The sequence below is a fragment of the Chaetodon auriga genome, chromosome 8, assembly GCF_051107435.1.
Source record: "Chaetodon auriga isolate fChaAug3 chromosome 8, fChaAug3.hap1, whole genome shotgun sequence".
NCBI lineage: Eukaryota > Metazoa > Chordata > Actinopteri > Chaetodontiformes > Chaetodontidae > Chaetodon > Chaetodon auriga.
This window is the reverse complement of record NC_135081.1, coordinates 15,652,012-15,665,281: the sequence shown is the minus strand read 5'-3', so window position 1 is coordinate 15,665,281 and position 13,270 is coordinate 15,652,012. Positions and strand designations below refer to the sequence as shown.

The 13,270-nt window shown below is 41.8% G+C and overlaps 1 protein-coding gene across 2 annotated transcripts; it reads left to right on the top strand.

The window, feature by feature from the left end:
* The first annotated feature begins 2,337 nt into the window (after nt 1–2,337).
* Nucleotides 2,338–13,211, top strand: rundc3b (RUN domain containing 3b). 2 transcript variants are annotated; one of them, XM_076737468.1, is made up of 11 exons: nt 2,338–2,566; nt 6,777–6,892; nt 7,472–7,605; nt 8,795–8,880; nt 9,093–9,182; nt 9,324–9,404; nt 9,579–9,753; nt 10,140–10,297; nt 11,092–11,238; nt 11,707–11,828; nt 11,902–13,211. In XM_076737468.1, the coding sequence occupies exons 1-11, from the start codon at nt 2,472–2,474 to the stop codon at nt 12,045–12,047; spliced, it is 1,350 nt and encodes a 449-aa protein (XP_076593583.1). In that variant the 5' UTR covers nt 2,338–2,471; the 3' UTR covers nt 12,048–13,211. The 2 variants fall into 2 exon arrangements, with proteins under 2 accessions (XP_076593583.1, XP_076593584.1); XM_076737469.1 differs by lacking the exon at nt 11,092–11,238 and having other exon boundaries at nt 11,902–13,209.
* The last annotated feature ends 59 nt before the right edge of the window (nt 13,212–13,270 follow it).

Below are 13,270 nucleotides of genomic sequence, written 5' to 3'. Positions count from 1 at the left end.
GACACATGTACTCAAGAACAGTACTTAAGTACAGTTTTCAGTACTCCAATACATTTCACAGGGAATTTTTAATTATTTTCTATTCCACTGTATTTATTTGGTACTTATAGTTACTTTGCTGACTAAGATTTTCCATAGAAATATGTATGGCATTCCCATAAAATGTAATAACTTTCTACCAATTTAACCAGTGGTTGGCAATCCTTTTGGCTTGTAACCTCTCACAAAAAAAAGCAGTATCTTGTTGGAGCACCTTAATGTCACTTTTCACACATGAGTTGTGAGCAGTTTCAATGAGACATTTTATCCCTCCGCCTCTCAGATGGTTTGATTTAAATACATAAACAGCTTTAGGTCCAATATTTTACACACACAAGCACACACACACATATCAGTGTCATGTTATACAATGTCAGCAACAATGAGTAATTGTTTCACAAATGAAGACAAGATTTATTACAGGTAATTATTATATGAGCAATAGTGCTGACTCCTCTGTCTTTGCAACCTATTTCCTCATATTTGGTGGAAGGAGGCAAGGAGTGAGGAGGAGATACAAGTGAAGGAAGCATCAATGGCGTAAATGTAATATTAGAGGGAACCAGCCAGAAAGTGTTGTTTTCTCTGAGGCCACTGGATGGTGCTCTCCTCCTTCACGCTTCAAGATGACTTCACTGACTGTAAAGGCCCAGTGAGTGATCTAAATGTAAGCCAAGGCGTATGTTCAAAGCCAACCAAAAACAAAACTGGAACATGGCACAATTCTCCTGTTCACCGACAGATCCTTTAAAACAGACGGTAGAACATGTCAGTCCTAATGTTCCCTGATGCTGTGAGAGTTGTGTATGTGAGCAGCCTAATGTTTTGTTAACACAGAAGTAAAACAGATCCACATATTTTAATGATGATTAACTGAGAACATTTTGTTAAACCTATAACTCCAAAGCGTCAGAAATATGTGATTGGGCCATTAACATCAACTGCCTGCAAACACACCGTCTTGAATGTGATGTTGAGAGAGGAAAATAAAAGATACTCAGTCTTTTCATTCATTTTGGTGGATGAAGCAGCATTTAATCACTTGCAGCTGAAAACAGGCTGTATTAAAGCAGTCATGCCGTTCACACATGAGATCATGTTCTGTGTATGGATGACAGGCGGACACTCATACCTTTCTTTCACTGATGACAGGCTCAACATCATCTCCCTCCTCTGCTAGGACCCTTTATTATCAACAACCCCCTGAGTTGCAGCATCATAGGATCGGTTGGACACAACATTATTTTACCTTCAAAATAAAAGTAGGCCAAACATTTGAATCGAAGTCTGTGTTTAGTAGAATAACATGACATATGGAGAGTAATGTGTTTGTTGATACAATGTATTTTGAAATCACACAGCATGAGCTGCATCACCCTTAAAAATTCTATGAATTGTATGTTTTTAACCCATTTCAATGCTCAGGTCGCTTATTTTTTATGTCCTCTCATGAGAAACTTAAACGCTTTAATAACAAAAAAAAGTTTAAATAAATAAATTTGAGTTTTAATTCAAATTTTGTCTAATATTAGCTAATTCCAGTTTTCAGTTATGCTAGTGTCTTTTAGTTGTTTGCCTCCTGACTGAACCACATATACATGTAAAAAGGCCTTCTCTACCAGAGGCCTTGGACTTTCATGGTTCTGCACAGTATCTTAGCTGTTCCCAGGACTGTACTCCTCTGCTCAGAGACCTCAGCTGGAGCCACTCTCCCACTTTGTGGGTCACAGCCACTAATGTGCCTATCACTATTAGGACCACTTTGGACTTCACCCTCCACATCTGTTCCAGTTGTTCCTTCAGCCCCTGGTGCTTCTCCATCTTCTTGTGCACCTTCTTCATGGTGTTACTGTCAGCAGGGACAGAATCAAAAAATGCGATCTTCTGCTCTTGTCAACCACCACAGCATCTGGTTGGTTAGCCAGCAGCAGCTTGTCAGTCTGGAACTGGAAGTCCCAGGATCTTAGCTCTGTTGTTCTCAGCCGCTTTTGGTGGGGTGGCCCATTGGGACTCGGAGACTTGTTCCTGTACACTATCCCATCCATTAATGCCTCTCAGCATAGCCTGTCCTTGTTCTGTTACTATGTGCTGAGCTGTCCATGGGGCATCTTTACACAGCCTGCACCCTGGTTTCTGTCTGCTGTGGCAGACCCCTGCTTCTATGGACCTGGTCCTTACATAACAGCAGGCTCACACACGCACGCGTTTGTCTGTACATGTAGTAGCTGCCATACAAGCTTTTATTTTGAAAGTACCACCCGGAAGTCCTGTGATATTTGACTTGACAAAGGTTTCTGTTGCACCCCTCCTTCCTTCAGCTGAGCACTGTGTTTCTTTGAGGTGACGGAGACAGCTGGTCCTGCCCTGGTGCAAAGGGAGCGGAGCGGGGACTGCGCACCGCCTCCGGCCGCAGCCACGGACACGGGCCGGGGATGGCGTCGCTCGGCGTGGGGCTGCATCTCATCCGTAAGCGGGGCGCGGGCAGGAGCGCCGCGGTGGAGAGGAGGAACCTGCTCACTGTGTGCAGGTGGGAATTCCTCACACTGTTCTTTCTTCTTGATGACTGGGAGGATGAAACGGCGTCTGCTTCTGACGACAGATTTGTTAATTCATAATATCAGAGATGCGTTTGTTTGAGGTTATCTTGACTGCATACTTGTTTAAAAATATGACTTCACATTCATACAAAAGAAAATCATTCTGTGCTTAATATTATTGGAAAAGATATCAGCTGTTTTACTTTAGGTAAATGTCTCTATGTTGTGTGTTTTGTACATTAATTATCTCTTTCATTTATTCACTCACTCAAGAGCACACACACACACACACACACACACACACACACACACACACAGATGCATATTACACCACCAGCAGCCCCTTTAAAATAATGCTTTTCAGTTTAAAGTATCCCTATAATGAAGCCAGTGTAGGATTAAGGCCAGGATTTTACAAATAGTGAGGCTAGAGTCCAAATTCCTCTATCAAAACCCCACCCCCTTGAAAAGAAAATGGATTAGCCATCAAAAACAATTCCTAGAATGTTCTGTTTTTGGATTTAGTCCCTCAGTGACGCTTTAAGGACGGTCTACCAGGAGTATAATTCAAGTAGATAAACACCAAGTGCTTTTTATGTTACAACTTTTTGCCTCAAACTCAACTGTAAAGATATTTAGAGTCTTGAAAACACAGCGTAAATAGGGTATTTTTTGCAAAATATGGGGTGGATATTCCCAAAAACAACAGTGAGGACATGACCTTGCTATCCTGCATTTATAAATGATAAGCAGAGTAACAAATATGGAGCATGGCAGCAGCGTAGAGAGATGCTGACGTGTGCACACATGTCTCCTGCCTGTTTTCCCTTCCTCTCTGTGTCAGTTGACATGAAAAGCTCTCTGCTCTGGTTATTGATTTGTGGTCCTCTCTGCTGTGGCAGATGTCAGTTAACTACTGACAGTCCCTGTGGTGCATTTGAGTGGAAAGAGGGCCAGACAAGTGGGAAGATAGTGGAGGTGTACTTCTTTATTTTTGGACTGAGAAAGTGTAATGTTTCAGAAAACAAACTGATAACACACCACCTGGTGTCTGCTCAGCCTCTCTGGGGATAAGTCTGGCAGTTTAGAAAATAAAATTATCAGGCTTCAGGTGGTCTTGGCACGCCTACCTCCATTGATGTCATTTGAAACAGATGTAAAGAGAGAGCAATTATACACAGGTGCTCCTTGCTGACCAGTCTGGTCCTCTTGTGCCTGTTTCTGCCTCCGCACCAGCCTTCAACTGGCAGACTGGCATAAGTGGAGGAGGGAAAAGAGTGAGAAAAGGGATGGCAAAATGAAGGGAAGAAATTAAAGAAGAGAAACTGAGGAAATTAACTTTTTGCATACATTTTCCTTTTAGGTAGCCTCAAAGTTGTCAGAATCATCTTCCAGACAGTGAGACAGTATCTTGTGAAGCTGAAATTACTCGGTTAATTGGTGATTTCAGTCATTTTTTATCGCAAAAATACCAAATTTTCAAGTTTGGTTCAAGTCAAGAAGTTCCAGCTTCTCAAAGGTGAGGTTTTGATGTTTTTGTTCTATATTATAGTAAACTTGATATCTAGGACAAAACAATCAATGAAATTCTCATTGGGAAACTTCTTTTATACAGTTTTTCTGACATTTTAATGGACAATAATTAATAATGAAACAAAAAAAAAGTCAGACTAATCAATATAGTTTGCAGCCCCAGTAACATTTATATTCTGCATTGGCTCATTGCAACCCTTTATTTAAACAACACATCATGTTTAACACTGAGTGAAAAATTCTATACACATCCTCAGAATCCATGCTGATATACAGTGTTTGGTACCTTTGAAACTTGAGGATGTTAAGTAGACTTTGAAGTTCACTGGGTTTGAACAAGGCTTGTCTGCACAGTGTGAGTGTGTATTGACTGGTTTGCCGGCTGGATGCTGCTTGTTTCTGGGTTTAAGCTTTCAGAAAAGCGTAGATCGCTGCTGGAAGGAGACTCTGATGTAGCTGCTGCAGTACTCACCTGCCATTGAAAAGAGGCCAGGTGTTTTTTTGTTTTTTGTTTTTTTTGTTTTTTTTTTAATGTCACGTTCTTTAGATGCTCTTTTCTGTTTAGACTGTGCTAATAGACAGCATGTTTTTTGCTACTTCCGGTTAGATATATTGTCTGCTTTTGTGAAGATGACATTCTGGAGTAGTGAAAAGAAACCAAAAAAAGTAATTTTATTATCCACATTGAAGGTTTGAGAAGCATATCACAATTCTTATTCTTATTCTCATTAATACAGCTGAAAAAAAAATCCTCATTGTATGTACTTGAATTAGAAATACATAAATAAGGCCAGACAGGTATTGACTTGAGAAGTGTTTGACTTGATTTGTTTGTAACTGATGTGAAGAACCAAAAATAATCAGTCCACCTCTTCTCTCTGCACATGTGTACGTCGTGTGTTTTGATACTGTGATAAATGTCCTGCAGCCTGGTTTTTTAAAGCCTTCCTTGCTGAAATAGACATTTTTTTTACTTTGACTATGAGGGAGGAAAGCTGGAGACCCTGATTCACCTTCCAGCTGATTTTGTTGATGCTCTGAGGTTTGTGAGGCTCTTTTCCACAGCTGACATTTGTCACAGCAGGAGAAGCACAGGTGCTGGCTAATAACATCAACGGTGGCTCTGCTGTAGTCAAGTATCCGTATACGCCTAAATGGAATTCAGCCACCGTTAGTCTTATTGTTTACACCTGTGCTTTTCCTCTTGCCACAAGTCCAAATGTCCTCTGTGAAAAAGGCCCATCCAAGCAGCCAGTGTCTCGTTTGACGGCTTAAAATGTTCATTTTGATGGTTTCACATCACGAGTCTGTGGATGTTAGTAACTTTTCTCATTCATAAGCACCACGCTGAAAAGCAAAAAACAGATCATTCACCCTTTTTTTTTTTTTTTTTTTGTTCTGAAAGGGAACAAAGTCGACTTCAATTATTGTTGCCAGTCACCTGGCAACAGGGCTCTCACGACTTCAACGTCAATACTGCGTACTCGACTTCTCATGTTGAAAACACAAACTGAGGAGTTCCCTGTGAGTGTGGCGTAAGTTAAACCAGCTGTGTGGGTGGACAGTGTTGTGGATATTTCGAAGCTTTAAGGACCTCGTAAGTGTCAGGCTGTCTGACCAGAGAGGGACACTTTATTCAGGCCAGATCAATCGCTTTATGATACAACACTAAAATAGTTCTTATTTAGTCTTTTACAGTTATTGAAGTATTTTTTTTATTTTAATTTTTCTATAAAGCACCTTGCCCAACATGTAAGTGTGCTTTAGAAATAAATATTTTATATTAAATATTTCACAGCTTTCAATCAAACTTTTTTCTCACACTAAGTGCTGCAGCGTTGGTTTTCCACAGTGAAAGTTAATATGCGTGATATGTGCTTAAAAACTCTGCCCTTATTCATGGAAACAAGCTGAACTCCTTCAGTTTTCGCCTTCGTTCACAGCAAGCACTCACTCTCTGGTCACTGTGCTGCTAAGCAACGCAAGAGCGATATGAAGTCAGATTATTTAGCTGACATTAAGCGCTGCGCGCAATTTGGCAGAATCTTCAGAACACACAAACACACACCGACACACACAGCAGCCTTGCCCATTAACTCTCCTTCCTGTCTAATTAGTTGAAATCAGATTACAGTCGGTCGGTGCACATGGCTGTAATAGTGGCAGCATGTTATGACTGTTTTTATCACAGGAGATTTATGAAAGCCTTGTTACACCTCTGGAGGCCAGATGTGTTTATTTTTCTTGCAGCATGATTTAAAAGTTAAAGAGTGAGAAAATAAACATGTTAATTAAAATGATTCTCCTTGTTTGTGCTTTTGGTGAACTGTACATCACTGGCCTGAGCGTGTCTTTGACATCATTCAGTCTGGGTTCAGACGGGAACAAAAAAAGCACTTAATTGTTGTGGACGCTTAGAAGTCGGTGTACAAAAAGGGGGATGGGTGCCTCACATGCTTAAAGGGATATTTCCAGAAAAGTTGGGGGACTCACATGAGAGGTAAATGCATTTAAAGCTCCATGCAGCCTTTTTCTTTTAGATTAATAATCTCTGAGAACAAGATAATCCCTAATTACATCCTCTTTGCTACTCTATGTGTAAAACTGGTGAAGTGGTTAAGATACACTGACTTTAATACCAGTGTGTTCATCTTCTTCTGTGTTCAGGTTTTCAGTGAAGACGCTGCTGGACCGATCCTGTTTTGAGACAATAGATGACTCCTCCCCAGAGTTTGTTAACTTTGTCTCCATCCTGGAGCACATCCTCAGTCATCGACTTAAAGGTAAAAAGCTTAAGCAACCCTCCACTCGCTCACATGCATACGAAAATACACTTTAAACATGCAGGTAACTCACCCAGACACATGTGAGTACTAAAACTGCAGCATGCAATATTGTTTTTCTCACATTTTGCCTTTATTTGACAGGAGAAATGAGCAGAGGATGCTGTGCTTATGTGTGTCTTTATATTGCCAACCCATCAAGACAGCAATATGCAAAACTGTAATGTGAAATTGCAGTGACTCATTGGTTTAAATCACAAGTTGAGATAACGACGGGCATCTCATTTCCTGTTACTGAGATTACTGTCAAGTGTACGGACATTGCTGGAAAATATTATCGCCCCAAGTATATTCTTATTATTCTTAAACTGTAGACTGAAAACCAGGCCTGACTGTTAAAGGTCAGCATTTGATGTCTCCACTTCTGGAAAGTTGGATTTGTTTCTTGTTTCTACATTTTTCATTTCAGCCATGAAATTTAAGTCCAATGAGTGCACAATTCATGTCCAATCAAAGCCCTTCAAGAGCAGTATGAATGAAGCTTGTAAAAACCTCTGTTTGCTCTCCTTTTTCTCTCAGGTCAGACCACTTGGTTTGGCTATGAGAGTCCTCGGAGTTTCTGGGATTACATAAAAGGTGCCTGCAGCAAAGTCCCTCATAACTGCATCCGAAGCATCGAGAGCATGGAGAACATACGATCATCGAGAGCTAAAGTGAGGATAAAACTGTCCTGGGATCAGATTTAATTACCTGAGCAGCACGGAAGAAAATGACTTACATCTTCAGAACAACAGAGGATCTAATACAAACAGAGCATTTGATAAAAAAGAAAGATATAAACGATATCTTCTACTTTACTGAGCATCCTCTGCTGTGAGTCCAAACGTATCCTGACCCACAGCACACACATAATGCACAGTCAGCCATTTGTGATTGTTGCTTACTTTGCATTATCCGGTTATTGTATTATAAAAGAACAAAGGGAACACGGTGAAGAAAAAGTTAAGAACACACGTGCTCATAAACTGACTCGCTCGCCGGCAAAAAGAGCAAACGACTGGAACCAATATAAAACACGCACACACACACAAACACACATAGGAACAAGGAATTTGACTTCCATAGTGGTAAAATAAACATATCACCACTGTGTACATACAAGTAGATGGAAAAACAGCTGTGCAGACAGTATGAATATATATATAAAGAGTAGTATTGACCAACAACATACAATGTCTATATACAAGTCAAGTATTCTGCAGATTGTAAACAGAAATACTGCAAAGGAATACAGTTTAAAATGATGATGTTGGCTTTTCAGTACATTTTGTAGGATTTACAGTCATGAGACCTGTTGAGCATACAAATGACTTTCTGAGCTTTATAATTAAAGCATTTAAAATACCAGGAACATTTTAAATGGTTTCTGAGTGACAAGTCATTGCATCGAGGCCTTTTGTTTGCTTTATGAGCCCTCAGCAGCTCAGTTCTGCCGTGTGTGAGGCTTTTGAGAATGTCGGCCCATCAGTCCACCGCTTTGGTCCTGACTGAGATGTCTTCACTGTTGGATGGATTGCCCTGAATTTTGTACCTGCATTCATGTTTACCTCAGCATGAATTCCAATTAATTTGGCGGCCCTCTGACTTTTCATCTTTTCTTTCAACTTTTTGTTTATGACCACACCCCAGCTGTGATGTCAGCATGCTAACGCTCTAAACTAAGATGGTAAACATGCTAAACGTCGTCACTGTTAACATGCTGTTGTTTGCATTTAGCCAGAGCAGCTGGCCTGGCTCTACACAACGTACAATGTTATCCTGTATATCCTGTGTCAGTGGTTGTCTTTTAAGCGATATTAGCTTCCACAAACAGCTCAGTGTTACTGGTATCTCTCTCTGCAGGGCAGGGCGTGGATCAGAGTGGTCCTGATGGAGAAAAGATTATCAGACTACATCTCATCTGCACTGAGGGACTTCAAAACGACCAGGTCTTCATGCAGCACTCATATACTGCACACACAGTTTCCCCTTCAGCCAAATCAAGTGAAGGGTCTCTCTCTCTCATCAGTGTGCTGCAGAATAACTGACATCTTGTAGCTGCACCTGTCTGCCCTACTTTTTCTTAAATTCCCAGTCAGTTGATTAGATCTAGAGGAGTGTGAGCTGAATTAATAGTAACGTGTACACGTGTTGACTGCAGGAGGTTTTACGAGGATGGAGCGATCATGCTGGGGGAGGAGGCCGGGCTGTTAGCAGACACACTCATCGGACTCAACACCATCGACTTCAGGTACCGACCATGTTGTGCTGTTTCTTACTGTAACTCTCCAGTCCTGCTTTCTCACCCTGTTGCACAGCCAATGTATGGCACAGCTGTAAATCTGGTAAAAGAAGAGACCTTTTGATTTTCCATCCCGTCTCTTCTCCACAGCTTCTGTCTGAAAGGAGAGGGTGTGGACGGCAGCTGCCCCGCCGTGATCGACTACACGCCTTACCTGAAGTTCACTCAGAGGTATATGAGGTCAAATATTGATTTCAGATATTGTATGAGGTCAGCAGTTCTCATCCGGTACCTGTGTTATTTATCCTGTGAGTTTTTTGTCCTGTAGATTTGTGGAAAATCATATAAATGTTTGAACTATGAAAGAGTGTACTAATACGAGGCCCATGCTGGTTCCCTGTGCAGCGCGGACAGCATCAGCAGTGACGAGGAGGAGATGAGGACTATGGGGAGCAGCGGCAGTGAGAGCAGCACCCCCGACAAAATGGCCACCGCCGCCTCCATCTTCACTGAGCAGAGCAACTTGGTCAGCAAGTGCAAACGCTTTGAGCAGAAGTATCGCATGGCGCTGGAGCAGAAGGTAGCACCTCTGTGTGTGTGTGTGTGTGTGTGTGTGTGTGTGTGTGTAATGCTGCTGTTATTTTTGGATGGTAATATATGCCAATGTGGCATTTCCCTTGATATCTCCATTATAATTAGAGGCTTGAATTGTGAAATGCCAGGAAATGTCTTCCGCGACGACGAACACGTTCAGCTTGATGTTATGTTTTACATACACAACATCCCTAATGTTCCCTCCCTCTGTGGCTTACTCACTGCTGCCACAGTCTCTTCTCTCCGGCAATTTCACTTGCTTTGAGCCAAAACAAAGAATTCAGACGTGTAATTCAAACAGCAGTGCCTCCATGGCAGTAAACAAACAAATGAAAACCAGTGTGTGTGCTTGTGCGCGTGTGTTTGTCTCAGGGTTACCTGGAAGAGCTGGTCCGACTCCGAGAAGCCCAGCTGTCAGAGGCGGTGTCTCATAACAAAGCTCTTCAGCAGAGCCTAGCAGACGCACACCTCTCCCACACACTGGAGAAAGAACAGCTTGAGTACGTCGTACTGGAACTACAGGACCAGCTGTAAGTTCAGGACCGACCCTGTGTGCGTGTGTGTGTGCGCGTGTGTGCGTGCTTGTGAGGTTGCTGATGATAAGGCGGAGGGGACTTTGCAGCAGATCCAGCTGTGAATTTGACATTCAGAACGCAGCAAGAAGCCTGGAGGTTGCAGGTGGTTTGTTATTTCTGTGTTGTTGAATCAATCACAGTGAGAGCTGCTTTTAGCCAAGAAGAAAAACTGCATCAGCGCTGTGTCATCCCATAAATGCTCCAATCAGCAAGAAAAAGCTTTCTCAGTTTGATCACTAATTCAATGTTGGCTCCAAAGTCTGTCGAGAAGATTTGTGTCAGGATCTTTGGAAACGAAGCAGCAGTCTCAAGGCTCTGTGATGAGTCAGTGGATGTTTTCAAATGCAAATGGAGTGAAAAGCAAAGTGACATGAAGGCGCTCAGACAGAGAGATGCTGTGACAGTGACTAAAGTCCGAGGAACCGTGACGACGACAGTGTGGGAGGAAAATGTGCAGGTGAAGGTGTGATGAAGAGATGGTTTGATATTTAAAGAAATGATGGATGTGGCAGATCGACTGCGCATGACAACATGAGGCGGGTGTATGATTTTATTAGAGAGGATGAGGTAGCTGTTTGTAGTGCCTAACTGATGCAATATTTCTGAGACCGATACTCATGCGTGCTCATGATAAGTTCGCTAATAAAGTTATCTTGAGATTAGGATTTAATTATTTTGTTATCTCGAGATCAGAAAGCTTGTTTTCTTGTGACCTCTGGTCAATTTATCTCGCTGTCTGTTGTCCTCAGGACGGTGTTGAAGAACAATGATTTGCGGTCCAGACAAGAGTTGACAGCCCATCTGACCAATCAGTGGCCATCTCCCGTTGCCTTGGATGCCAATGCCGTTGCCTTGGACACGCTGCTGTACAGGAAGAGCACGGGACAGTGGGAGGAGTATGTAGATCAGTTGACAGCCTCCAGCTTCCAGGTTTAGTTTGGTTATGCTCGGGGCTGCAACCAATCGTTAACTAATTAATTTGATTGACTTGCTCTTACGCTGCTACAAGTGACGTTATTAAACAATGATTCTAACTTGAACTCAGAGAAAAATATGGCGAGCTGGGATCTGCTGCAGCAACTAGATGGAGATCAGTGATGTGTTGTCTATAAAGATATATTGACAATAGATTTGAAGATGAAATTGTTTTGCTCTGACTCACAGTCTAGACCCCAACGTATTCAGTTAATAAGAAAACCAGTAAATCATTAATTTTGTTAATCTGGGACAAGCAAATGTTTGATATTTTTGCTTCTTGAATTACTTTACAAGCTACAAATTAATCAATTGTAAAAGTGGCAGTTGGTTGATTTTCTGTTCTTGTTTTGTGTGTGACCTTTAATGAGCCTCTGTCCTCTTTGCAGGAAGAGTTTCCAGAGTCTGGAGCAGCTGTCGGCAGACATGAGCCTCTCCCAGACTTCTCTCGAACCATCACACGCACTGAGTCTGGAGGCCAGGCCGGCCGGCACACACTGGCCCCGCCAAGGTACGTCTCCTCCTGAACGAAGGCACTCTTGTCCAAGGTCTCCACTCTGATTCATGTGCACTCTGTCGTTCAGGTAAAGAGGAAACTCCGTCTCTGAGAGGTCTGTGTGGCTCCCTTACATCAGTCGCCAGCTACAAGTCTCTGGCCAGCCTGAAGTCCAGCGAGTGTTTGGCCAGTCCTGCAACAGAGGTCAGCAGCCCGGGCATCACTCCTTCGTAGGGAGTGGGGAGCTTAACAAGGGCCAGACAATCCAGGAACTTTCTAAATGTACGTGATATTGATTTGTAGTTGTTTCTGTTCTGTATGTGGAGCCCAGAGCTTTAACAGATGGAAGTCAGGTTTGCCAGGTGAGAATCAGGCGTAGCACGTGCTTTGAATTGTGTTAAAACTCGGCTCCATCAGGCTGAATTATGTCTTATTTATGTACCTTTCAGCTGAAGCATCCCGACTCTTCATAGAGGATCTCCAGCTGTTAACTTGGTCAATGTGTGTTTAAATTATTTTCTTTTGTTGGTGTTTTTTATCTGTGGAGCATCAGTTTTTTTTCCCTTTCTTGGGAATAACTAAATAGAAAGTTGATCTAAGAATTACCATGTCGCTTTCCAGATTTGAGGAGACAGTGATGAGTAAGTGTTTTCACCTGTTGAAGGAGATCATAGCATGCTGAAAACACTGATTGCAGAGCAGAGGGAGGAGTTAACACAAACTGCTTAAAGCCTCAGTCAGTGTTTAATCTCTTATCACTGCAAATCATTTCCTGTAGTTGAAAGGGTCCTTTATTATCTCCTGTGCTGTTACTGCTGCCACTGAATCCTTCTTATTAGTTTTTCTTTATAATAGTGATTGTGCCTCCACTTTTGTCAGATCATGTCATCACAGTTTAGCAGGCTGTCGTCTCACATGTTGTTCTTAGGTGTCAATTTTCTTGCACTTTTTAAAGAAATCATTCTATGTTGTGCATAAAGCAGTATTACATGGTTTTGTTCTCAGGTAATGATCACTATGAGTAATATTCACCTTCAGTTCTGGGTTTACTTTAAAGGTCAGCTTTCTCAGACAGACTATTGTTATTATTCCCTTTAATTATTCAAATGCAGTATTTCAATGGCTAGTTACCACAAATGGATTATTCCTTAAACTCTGAAAAATGATCTGTTATCTTTCAACAGATATTTTGAGAAAGAGAAGCAAGTGTATGCGCAGAGTATCCGTATAATGTAATCATATTATCGGTGACTAGCCATGTACCTCAACAGTGAACTCATGACTTTGCCTTCAGCTCTTTCCAGCAGCCATTTGCACAGACATACAGCAGAGGTTTTATTGGATTCATTTGCCTTTTTATCCTTTGTTTTGAATAAACTCCACTTACTCAACAGTGAGAATATGACTGTGGTATTTACCTTTCCTCTCCGACAATGAACAGGTGTGGTGATAAAGCT

Excerpts from the sequence above, each read along its gene's own strand:
- rundc3b (XM_076737468.1), top strand. The coding sequence starts at position 2,472 with ATGGCGTCGCTCGGCGTGGGGCTGCATCTCATCCGTAAGCGGGGCGCG. Across the intron at positions 6,893-7,471 it reads CCTCAGTCATCGACTTAAAG|GTCAGACCACTTGGTTTGGC; the intron begins GTAAAAAGCTTA and ends TTTTTCTCTCAG. Across the intron at positions 10,298-11,091 it reads CTGGAACTACAGGACCAGCT|GACGGTGTTGAAGAACAATG; the intron begins GTAAGTTCAGGA and ends TGTTGTCCTCAG.